The sequence below is a fragment of the Trichechus manatus genome, unplaced genomic scaffold (assembly GCF_000243295.1).
Source record: "Trichechus manatus latirostris isolate Lorelei unplaced genomic scaffold, TriManLat1.0 scaffold00099, whole genome shotgun sequence".
Classification (NCBI taxonomy): Eukaryota; Metazoa; Chordata; class Mammalia; order Sirenia; family Trichechidae; genus Trichechus; species Trichechus manatus.
In genome coordinates, this window is record NW_004444035.1 from 662460 (window position 1) to 674633 (window position 12174).

The following is a 12174-nucleotide window of genomic DNA, read 5'->3' on the forward strand; positions in this document are numbered from 1 at the left end:
TGCCATAGACAGAGGGCCGGGAGCAGCAGACTAGTTTTCGATATAGTCTATTGGCTGAGTCATTCCTGCCTTACAGACGCTGAAGACGCCTTCTGTGTGCTCCTCGATCTTGACTTGAACTCTTCACTTGTCCGCCTGCAGCGTGCTCGGAATGGATTCTCCCACATCCCGGGCAACGCGCCTCCACAAACGCGCGCTGTGCCCAGAACGTGCGGAAGGCCTTCGGGCGTGGGCTTGGCAGGGCGCGAAGCGCGAGCGCGACCTGCAGGCTGAGTTGATCCGAACAGGAGCTGGGGCGGTCTGATCTCGGTTGTCGGACCGGGTGCCCTTCAGAGAGGTGAATTGGTCCTCGTGGCCTCTAGGTGTTAAATACGTGCGACTCTGAGCCCCCGTTTCCTTAACGGGAAATAATTTTCCTCATCACCTCAGCCAGAAGTGGTCTGCCCGTCCTTGGCCTCTCACAGCACTTTATCCTTACCTTTCGAAGAAGACTTACCGGCTTCTGCTTAACAGGTTAATTTATTTTCTTGTCGCTAAGACTCAGAATCGACTGGACGACACCTAACAGCTAGGTTGTGAGTTCTTTTGGGGCAGGATCTCTGCCCTTAAAAATCTGTTTTCCCAGCTTCTACCAGCGGGCCTTACTCTTCGGAGAGGGTTGCAAATTATCTGTTAGATGAGTGACTGATTTTGTAAATGTTCAAGAAGAGTTAATGGAAAGATTGAAGGCAAGAACTTCTTTTCTCTCTCTGTGGCTCACTTAATTGTGTGCCAGCTGCTGCCCAGACACTGGGGATACCGTGGTAAAAAAGAACCAGACTTAGACACCGCGGTTCCTGCCTTCATGGAGCCGACCGTTTAATGCGGGAAAGCAAATGTTACGCAAAGGGTTCCTACACGATGAATGTAAAATGATAATCCACTGGAAAACTGATGAAGGCTTGGAAGGAGAAGTATATGCCATTATGATAAACCAAAAACCAAAAAAAACAGCAAAGCTCATTGACATCAAGTAGATTCTGTGACCCTATAGGACAGGGCAGAACTGTAACCTTTACAGAAGCAGACAGACTGCCACATCTTTCTCTCTGGGAGCAGCTGGTGGATTTAAACCACCGGCCTTTGGGTGAGCAGCCAGGCTCTTAACCACTGCACTACCAGGGCTCCTTGCTGTTATGATGAGAAGTGATGAATGTGTTGAACTTCTAACGGAGACGTGTTCATTGCGGGGAGGGAAGGGGTGGGTACCTTGGGTTCCTGACTAAAGTGAAACACGTGCAATGGCCCTGTGGCTGGAGAGAGCCTGACCTAAGAACTGAAAGAAGATAGGTGCAGTCAGGGTGCCAGGGAGGGGATGCACATGGTGTCATATGAGCCCGGGGAATAGCTGACCTTGCGAGCCTTTTATAGGATGTTAGCCTCCATGAACACAGAAAGCCTTTGTTGTTCGGCAGTGGGGATGGGATTTTGAAATATGAAATATTGAGGTACTGCATCCCAAAAAGGAGCCGTGGTGGCTCAGTGGTTAAGTGTTAGCACTGGGCTGCTAACCGAAAGGTTCCAACCTACCAGCCACTCTGTGGGAGAAAAGACTTGGGAATCTGCCCCCATAAAGATTACAGCCTCAGAAACCCTATCAAAAAAAAAAAAGAAAACCAAACCTGTTGTCATTGAGTAGCGACCCTATAAGACAGAGTAGAACTGCCCTATAGAGTTTCCAGGGAGGGGCTGGTGAATTTAAACTGTCAACCTTTTGGATAACAGCCCAGCTCTTAACCACTGCGCCACCAGGGCTCCAAGAAACCCTATAGGGCAGCTCTACTGTGTCCTATACGGTCACTATGAGTTCAGCAAACAACAGCAACATCCCAATACAAAAAACATTTCAGTCTGGAAAGTCAGTCTTCAGTGACTAACATTTACCTTTAAAGCATACCTGGTCAGAGGAAGATGGGATGGGGAAAAGTGTTCCTTTTTTCTTATGTTTTCTATTAAATTGAATCTTTACTTGCTCCGTTGATGTTACGCATTAGCAGTGATTCATGCTCGAATAAGCCACAGCTCCAAATAGGAAAGCATGCTTGCTCTAAATTAAGGACAAAAGGTTTTTACAAGCTATTGGATTATAAATTTGGAGGCATAGGTCAATGTCTGCCTTATTCACTAATGAACGCCCAGTGCCTAGCTCGTAACCCGTTGCTGTTGGGTCAATTCTGACTCATAGAGACCCTACAGGACAAAGCCCCATTGGGTTTCCAGGGAGCGGCTGGTGGATTCCAACTGCCGACCTTTTCATTAGCAGCTGAGCTCTTAACCTCTACTACCAGGGCTCATGGCTGATGCCTATGAATATTTGAATGAGAATGAAGGATGTAATTATTCTTAGCCCTTGGCCTTTGCTTTTAGAATACATCTAATTAGAAATTTTTTTTTCTAAATAAATGGTTGCATGTTAATGTGATATTTTACCTTTGTTTGAAGTAGTTCCTTTCAAAAGAAAATACACAGTTGTAGTTTGCCCTTTAACAAATACTCTGAATTCATTGTGGGATTTTTGGTTTGTTGTTGTTCTTGCTGTTATCTTGTCTAAACAATTGTCCTCTTCCTCTGTCCCTTTAATGAACTAATTTTGCCAGTGGCACACTTCTTACATTTATTTAAACTTGGAAAAACTTAAGAACTGAAAGGCAATACCTATATATGTTGTATATTCTGAAAAGCTAATTTTGAATTAAATGATTTTCAATAGGAGGGACAATGTAGTGACCTTCATATTTTTAAATCATTTTATGTAAACTAGAAAAATGTCTGATTTATGTAATCTGGATTTTGAAATCTACCTCGACCTTCTCAAAAGAAAGATGTTTATACGGTATTTATACCATAGTATTTATCATTTCCAACAGATGAATGGCGTTGTAATTTGTGGGCACTTTATATGGAGAGTCAAGGGGAGGTTCATGGTTATAATTCTGAATCCCATTATTCTTCTCCCGCCGCACAGAGTAGATTGTTTTCCCCGTATAGTTTGGGGCCGTTGTTTTATAGTGACTGTGAAAACTCGCAGACTGAAAGTAATTTTGATTGAAATTTACTAATCACTTTTTTCCTAAAACTTTTTCCTCTGTATTTTTCAATGTAAAGATTTTGCCATAAAAGTGGCAGCTGTAAGGAGCCTTCTGGAGTTACCAATATAGAGAACACCACCACAAGAAGCAAGAATGCCTGCTGAAGGAGGGAAGTCTGATATGGATAGGATTGGCCTCTTCAGTGAGATGGAATATATCACCATTGGTGATAAATATGTGTCACCATTTAATCGTAAGTATATTTGGTCTCCTTTACAGCCTAATGGATGGATATTTTCTATATGAAATTTTGGATTTAATATTTAAGTTAAATGATATTTTTTTAATGGTCTGTGTTTTAAAGCATTAGTCCTAAAGTTGATTAGAGTTGTGAAATTTTGATAGATTAGAGTTAAGAGAAAACTTGATTTTATAAGAGCAGGAAGCTCATTTTATTGAGCTGTTCTTCTGCATTGTCCTCGTAGGTAGTTTTACTTCTTTCCAAAGGTGCATGGCAATTTTCTCCCAGAATGTTTTGATTTTAGCTTTTTCTCTTAGATGGGACATTCCACTATGCCAACAGCATTTACATTTGCGTTCAAGGAGGCCATCCATGATTGCTTTCCTGGAAAATGAGATGTTAAATAAGTAGCAGAGGGATTTTTTTAGAAAAGTCATAAATAATAAAAAACAGCTGAAGTAAATAAACATTTTAAATGTCTCAGAATTTTGACTCTCCAATGACTACCATGTAACAATAAAAAAAGAATACACTGATATGGAAACATCTCCAAGATATACTGTTACATAAAAAACCAGGTGCACAATAGTCTCTATACTATGCTGTCATTAAAAACGAAAAAGGATATATAGGAAAAAATTTGCTTCAACATGCCTGAGTATTCTCTGGAACACAAAATTAATATCATTGGTTACCTGTGGAAGAGGGACTGAGTGGCCGAGTGTGGCAGGAAGATTTATTGTGAAAATGTTTATATTATTGAATCTTGAACCAAGTGAATGTATTACCTTTTCAAAAATTTAACTTAAAAAAAAAAAATCAGTGTTAGAAATTCATGTTTAAATAACCAGTTGATTAAGGGCTGTCTACACTTCAAATAATTTTTCACATTATTGAAGGACTTCCCAAATAGAGCTCTCCTAGATTCAAATTATAAAAAGAAATTTTAAATATTTGTGAAAACAGCCTTAAGTTAATGAGCTACTGGTATTTCATTGTGTATATATACCACTCTTTATCTGTTCTCACGTTGATGAACGTTTGGGTGGTTTCTTGTTTGTCACTATTATGAATGAAGCTGCTATGAGCGTTTTTGTTCATGTCTTTTAGTGGACATATGCACTCATTTGTCTTGAGTATATGACTAAAAGGGGACTTCTTCAGTTTGAGTATAGAACACCTTTTCCTCAACGTGCATGGACACACACACGCATCCCTAATGACATCTCACACGATGTTTCTTAGTATATAGATGAGGAAGCATTGGATTAGATGACCTTTAAGGTGTCTTCTAGCCCTAGAACTTAGTGTGTAATCAGGACCTTAACATAAATGTTAAAATTTTTTTTTAAATTTATTTTGTTGTTGTTGATAAGAATGTACACAGCAAAACATACATAAATTCGATAGTTTCTACATGTACAATTTAGTGACATTGATTACATTCTTTGAGTTATACAACCATTCTCACCCTCCTTTTCTAAGTTGTTCCTCCTTCATTAATACAAACTCACTGTCGCCTAAGATTCCCATCCAGTCTTTCAAGTTGCTGTTGTCAATTTGATCCCATATAGATAGTTCTTAAAAGAGCATAATGCTTAAGGCAGACTTTTATTTTTACTAGTTAAGCTAAACTATAGTTTAGTTTTTTTTAAGTTTTATTTTATTGTTCTTTAGGTGAAAGTTTATAGCACAAATCAGTTTCTCATTAAAAAATTTGTACACAAATTGTTTTGTGACATTGGTTGCAATTCTTGCAATGTGTCGGCACTCTCCCCCTTTCCCTTTACACCGTGAGTTCCCCGTGTCCATTCGTTCAGTTTTCCTATCCCTTCCTGCCTTCTTGTCTTTGCTTTTGGGTAGGTGTGGCCCATTTGGTCTCACATACTTGACTGAACTAAGAAGCACGTTCCTCATGTGTGTTATTGTTTGTTTTATAGGCCTGTCTAATCTTTGACTGAAAGGTGGACTTCAGGAGTGGCTTCAGTTCTGCATTAGCAGGGTGTTCAGGGACCTTAGTCTTGGGGGTTCCTCCAGTCTCTGTCAGACCAGTAAGTCTGGTCTTTTTTTGTGAATTTGAATTTTGTTCTACGTTTTTCTCCTGCTCTGTCTGGTACCCTCTATTGTGATCCCTGTCAGAGCGGTCGGTGTGGTAGCCAGGCACCATCTAGTTCTTCTGAGATCAGGCTGTTGGAGGCTGTGGTACATGTGGTCCATTGGTCCTTTGGACTAATATTTTCTTGTGTCTTTGGTTTTCTTCATTCTCCTTTGTTCTGGATGGAATGGGATCAATAGATGTATCTTAGCTGGCCCCTTGCAAGCTTTTAAGACCCCAGCTGCTACTCATCAAAGTAGCATGTAGAACATTTTCTTTATGGACTGTGTTATGCCAGTTGACCTAGATGTCCCATGAGACCGTGGTCCCCAGCCCGTAGCCCGGTAACTGGGCCCCTCAAGGTGTTTGGATGTGACTAGGAAGTTTCTATGACTTTGCTTGGTCAAGTTGTGCTGACTTCCCCTATATTGTGTGTTGTCTTTCCCTTCACCAAAGTTAACACTTGTCTACTATCTAGTTAGTGATTTCCCCTCCTGACCCCTCCCCTCCCTTGTAACCATCAAAGATTGTTCTTTTCTGTGTGTGAACCTTTTCTTGGGTTTTTATAATAGGGGTCTCATACAATATTTGTCCTTTTATGATTGACTTATTTCACTCAACATAATGCCCCCCAGATTCATTTATGTTGTGAGATATTTTACAGATTCATCATTGTTCTTTATTGTAGCTTAGTATTTCATTGTGTGTATGTACCACAATTTGTTTATCCATTCATCTGTTGTTGGGCACTTAGGTTGTTTCCATCTTTTTGCTATTGTAAATAATGCTGCAATGAACATGGGTGTCTATTTGTGTGACAGCTCTTATTTCTCCAGGATATATTCCTAGGAGTAGGATTGCTGGATCCTGTGGTATTTCTATGTATAACTTTTTAAGAAGGTGCCATATTGTTTTCCATAGTGGTTGTACCATTTTACATTCGCACCAACAGTGCGTAAGAGTTCCAATCTCCCCACAACCTCTCCAACATTTGTTTTTTTCTTTTTTTTTTTGATTAGTGCCAGTAATGTTGGGGTGAGTATCTTATTGTAGTTTTGATTTGCATTTCTCTAATGGCTAATGATCACAGGCATTTTCTCATGTGTCTGTTAGCTGCCTGGTGAAGTGTCTTTTCATATCCTTTGCCCATTTTTCAATTGGATTGTTTGTCTTTTTGTTGTTGAGGTATTGAAGTATTCTATAGATTTTAGAAATTAGACCCTTGTCAGATATGTTTGTAGCCAAAATTTTTTTCCCAGTCTGTAGGTTCTCTTTTTACTCTTTTGGTGAAGTCTTTCGATGAGTGTTTAATTTTTAGGCACTCCCAGTTATCTAGTTTTTCTTCTGGTGTTTGTGCATTGTTAGTTATGGTTTATACTGTATTCATGCCATGTGTTAGGGTCCCTAGCATTGTCCCTATTTGCTCTTCCATGATCTTTATCATTTTAGGTTTTATATTTAGGTCTGTGATCCATTTTGAATTAGTTTTTGTGTATGGTGTGAGGTATGGGTCCTGTTTCTTTTTCTATTTTTTTTTACAGATGGACATCCAGTTTTGCCAGCACCATTTGTTAAAAAGACTATCTTTTCCCCATTTAAATGGACTTTGGTCCTTTGTCAAAGGTCAGCTGACCATAGGTGGATGAATTTACATCTAGGTTATCAATTCTGTTCCATTGGTCTATATGTCTGTTGTTGTACCAGTACCAGGCTGTTTTGACTACCATGGCTGTATAGTGGGTTCTGAGATCAGGTAGTGTGAGGCCTCCCACTTTGTTCTTTTTCTTCAATAACGCTTTGCTTATCCAGGGCCTCTTTTGTTTCCATGTAAAGCTGGTGATTAGTGTTTCCATTTTGTTAAAGATGCTGTTGGTATTTGGGATTGGGATCACATTATATCTGTAGATCGCTTTGGGTAGAATTGACATTTTCAAAATGTTGAGTCTTCTTATCCATGAGCATGGTATGTTTTTTCATTTACGCAGGTCTCTTATGGTTTCAGAAACCCTGGTGGCGTAGTGGTTAAGAGCTACAGCTGCTAACCAAAAGGTCACCAGTTCGAATCCACCAGGCGCTCCTTGGAAAGCCTATGGGTCAGTTCTACTCTGTCCCGTAGGGTCACTATGAGTTGGAATCGACTCGATGGCAATGGGTTTTGTTTTTTTTTTCTTATGATTTCTTGCAATAGTGTTTTTACGTCCCTGGTTAGATTTATTTCTAAGTATTTTATCTTTTTAGGGACTGTTATAAATTGTATTGTTTTCCTAATTTCCTTTTCCAAGTTCTCTTTGTTGGTTTATAGGAATTCAGCTGATTTTTGTGTGTTAATCTTGTATCCTGTTACTCAGCTGAATCTTTCTTTTAGTTCCAGTAGTTTTCTTCTGGAATCTTTGGGGTTCTCTATATGTAGGATCATATCATCTGTGAGTAGGGATAGTGTTACTTCTTCCTTTCCACTTTGGATGCCCTTTATTTATTTTTCTTGCCTTATTGCTCTAGCGAGGACTTCCAGCACAATGTTAAATAGGAGTGGTGATAAACAACATCTTTGTAAAATGTTTTAATGAAAACCTCTCTGGTCTTATTGTCAATATATTCTAATACTGAGCTTTAAATGAACATTTTGAAACGGTATTTTATTGCTGAAAACTAATAATTGGTCTAATTCACATTTTGAAACTTTAAGTTATTTTTCATGTCCTTTAGTTACTAGTAAGCTTAAAATTGTGATGTTTCTAATTTATTTTTAAAGGACCCTTTAATGAGGCTGCAAGCAAAAATAGACAGATGCTACCTGGGGGATCCAAAGAAATGTCACATCTCCAGCAGGGTTATTTTGATCCCCATTTTGTAAGGATTTTTGAAGGTGAAGGCTATATAAATCTGAATCAAGTGAGGCGTCGGCATATGATGGAAGAAGCCAAAAAAAATCTAGGCAAACCCTTCCTCCCTAGTAGTGGAGGGAAAAAGCCGTAAGTGTTGGGGGAAAAGATTTCCTTAAACAGATTTCCTACACCCTTCTCTCCTCTAGCCTAAATTAAATGTTTCTCTATAGGGCTTACTTATGTAAGATTCATTTTTAAGTATGATTCTTAGAATAATTTGTCTTAAGTGGAGATAGTTATATTGGATGATTTTTACTGAAATAATTTTGGTTAAGTAGATTCTCACTATCACATTAAATTTTAGATTATCTATTTCACTGTTCTTTATTAGTTTATATGCTGCTTCCATGGTTGTTGATTGTGGATCCAAGTGAAATGAAATCCTTGGTAACTTCTGTCTTTTCTCCATTTATCATGATGTTGCTTATTGGTCCAGTTGTGACGATTTCTGTTTTCTTTTTGTTGAGGTGTAATCCATACGAAGTCTGTAGGTTTATTGTTACAGTTAACGGAATTAATGGAAACTATTCTAACTTCCTAAGAAATCATAAAATTTTATTTATATAGAACATCTAATAAGCATGAAAAATGAAAACCTATTATCTCATTTCAAAATTTGTGACTTCAAAAAGTGGAGAAAATAAAAATTAGATTAAAAACTAACAAAATTGTTTTGTCTTTACCAAAGTCAGGCAAGTTCATTTCATTGCATGTATTCTTCTTTTTCTTTTTTTTTTAAATTATTAAAAACAACAACAACAACAAACTATTTAAGGTGTGGATTTGGAAGCTACTATGGAACAATAGGTGGCCCAGTGCCGTTCTTCAGTGTGCAGTTAAAACCCCGAGAGAAATATCAGGCACCTGGAAAGAATTTATACACAAACCCAGGAAAGAAGGGAACTGGATATGGGTAAGATAGTCTCATACTTTCATATCATTTACTTTGAACTTAAAAAATAAAGTTCAAAATTCCTGAACCCTGAAGTCACAATTACTGATTTTCCTTCCTTAGCTATGCAAATCTTACCATAGGTAAACAGCCTTCACACTCTGCTGATTTCTACGATGAACCAAAACTAACTAATAAGGTAAAATATACTATTTTGAATTTTTTCCACCAGTTTTATTTGACTCTCTTAGAGAATTCCTTTGTAACGTAATTGTATTTTCTTTTGTTCTATATATTTGTAATACTCGGGCAATGGCAGACTAATGTTTATGGATTGTGATAATAACCTTTTTGATGTTAGATTTCCACCTCTTGCTGTAGATCGTCTCGGCCTTTCTGGGGACGAGCTTTTAACTCCTGCTGTAATTTGCCACATCTTCTTTGTTGTGTGTGCTTGAGTTGATTCTGACTCATAGCAGTCCTATAGGGCAGAGCAGAACTGCCCATAGGGTTTCTTAGGCTGTAATCTTCACAGGAGCAGATCGCCAGGTCTTTTCTACAGTGGAGCAGCGAGTGAGTTCAGACCACCAACCTCTGGGTCAGCAACTCAGCGCTTAACCACTGCACCACAGGGCTCCTTCTTGAACTTTAGGTATCTAATGATATTGTAATGTAAAAAGTATTATAGTGTAGAAATTAAATATTCCTTATTCTTAGAAGTAAAACCTGACATTTATTGAGGACATATCATATGCCTTAAATATATAATCTCATTTAATCTTCACAGCAGCACTGGGGGGGAGATAGTATCATCCTCATTACAGTGAAGAAAATACAGCACTAGAAGAGTCAGTGGCTTTCCCAGAGTCCTGAGAAAGGCAGAAAAACAGGAAGGAACTAGAATTTGAACTACAAACCAGTCTTTTTTCTACTAGATCATATTGCCCAGATGTATTATTATAGATTTTTTGAGATGATAAGTAGGTCTCTACAGGGATGCTATTAGTTGGCATCAACTCGATAGCAATGGGTTTGTTTGTTTTTTACTTCAAATTATGTCCTAGATGAATAATCATAGTTGTGCTCATTTATGATAAGTAGGCATATATTTTCTGTCCTGTAAACAGAATTTAACAAAGGAATGTTAAAAAAAAAGTGAGCCCAGCTGTATATATAGATATATAATATATATATATACACTATATGTATAGTATATATAGATGCTTACATTAAAATTAAAAGATTAGGTCTAAGTTACTTTTTTCCAATTTGAGTAATTTATGCTATATAATTTCAAACTCTTTCATTTACAGAAAGACAATGAAGCACATCGTCATTTACTTAAAGGGTCACCTTTCAAGTTAAGTTCTTACCCAAAGGAGTATTTTGACAACAATCCTTACTTTTTTGATAAACCTTTACCACCAATTAAAAAAGCAGAGAAGCCAGGCTCACTTGCAACTCCTTTTAAGCCCTCTTCTCCTGGTAAAAAGGTAAGTTAAAATTTTTAGAATGAAAAATATTAAGCATTTTAATGAATACTGACACCTGCTGTCACATTATTTTATTATCCATGTAAATAATAAAACTTTGTACGGATGCTAAGACATGAAATCCTTTTTTTACAAAATAATGCAAAGTCACCAAGCATGGTTATGAAGCTCTTGCAATGAATTAATTATTCATCACTTCAAATGTACTTGAATTTACAATGAGTTCTTGAAGTGTCTGTCTAAATCCTAGGCCTAGTTTTTCCGATAACCATAAAAAGTCAGACACCTTTTAGTTTTTGAAATGGTTGTTAAAATTCAGTATCTCCTTCTGCAGAAGTTTACATGTGTGAATAAAAATAGAAGTGCTTCTGACTATTTATAAACCTTAGTTTATACTCCCCCCGTCCCTGTGAATTGCCTATTCTTTTTCTTTTTGAAGATTTTATTGTGGTTTAGGTCAAAGTTTACAGAGCAAATTAGTTTCCCAATCAACAGTTTATATACAGCTTGTTTCAGGATATTGAATGCAAACCCCTGACTGTGTCTGCACTGCCCTCCTTCCTCCCTGGGTTCATTGTGTCCATTCACTCAGCTTTCCTGCCCCTACCTTCCTTCTGAACTTTGCTTTTGGGCACATGCTGCCCTTTAGGTCTCATATAGTAGATTGTTCTGAGGTGTACATTCCTCACTGGTGTTATTGTTCATTTTATAGGCCTATCTATTGTATAGCTATAATGTGATCTCCAGGAGTGATTTCAGTTCCAAGTTTGAAGGATGTCTAACAGCCATAGTTTTGGGGGTTCCACCAGTCTCTATCAGACCAGTAAGCCTGTTCTTACTTACGCCTTTGAATTTTGTTCTATATTTCTCTCCCACTCTGTCCATGACCTACTATTGTGGTCCTGATCAGAGGGGTTGGTAGTGGTAGCTGGGCATTATCTAGTTATTCTGGTCTCAGGCTAGTGGAGGCTGTGGTTCATGTGGTCTGTTAGTCCTTTGGACTAATTGTTTCCTTGAGTCTTTGATTTTCTTCACTCTTCTTTGCTCTGGATGGGAAGAGACCAATTGTTGTATCTTAGATGGCTGCTCGCTAGCTTTTAAGACCCCATTTGCTGCTCACCAAGGTAGGATGTAGAACATTGTCTATATGGGTTATGATATGCCAGTTGACCTAGATGTCCTTGAGACTATGATCCCTACCCTCCAGCTCAGTATCTCAGTCCCAGGAGGTATATGGTTATGGCTGAGAAGTGTTCATGACTGTGGCCGTTGTGTGCACTATTTTATATGTATTCGCAGCATTGTTGTTAGGTTGTTGTTAGGTGCCGTGGGGTCGGTTCCAACTCATTACGACCCCACGTACAACAGAACAAAACACTGCCCGGTCCTGCACCATCCTCATAATCCTTCTTACGCTTGAGCCTGTTGTTGCAGCCATTGTGTCAGTCCATCTCGTTGAGGGTCTTCCTCTTTTTTGCTGACTCTCTACTTTACCAAGCA

At 38.3% G+C, this 12174-nt stretch overlaps 1 protein-coding gene across 1 annotated transcript in view; it reads left to right on the top strand.

Annotated features, from left to right (window-relative positions):
- Positions 1-81: 81 nt before the first annotated feature.
- The window catches only part of CFAP96 (cilia and flagella associated protein 96), a 23726-nt gene continuing 11633 nt past the window's right edge, over positions 82-12174 (top strand). Inside the window, exons 1-6 of the mRNA XM_012557393.2 lie at positions 82-513; positions 3145-3321; positions 8157-8376; positions 9065-9202; positions 9305-9380; positions 10495-10674. Coding sequence (XP_012412847.1) covers positions 3222-3321; positions 8157-8376; positions 9065-9202; positions 9305-9380; positions 10495-10674 — 714 coding nt within the window. The 5' untranslated portion in view covers positions 82-513; positions 3145-3221. The remainder of the gene's footprint in view (positions 514-3144; positions 3322-8156; positions 8377-9064; positions 9203-9304; positions 9381-10494; positions 10675-12174) is intronic.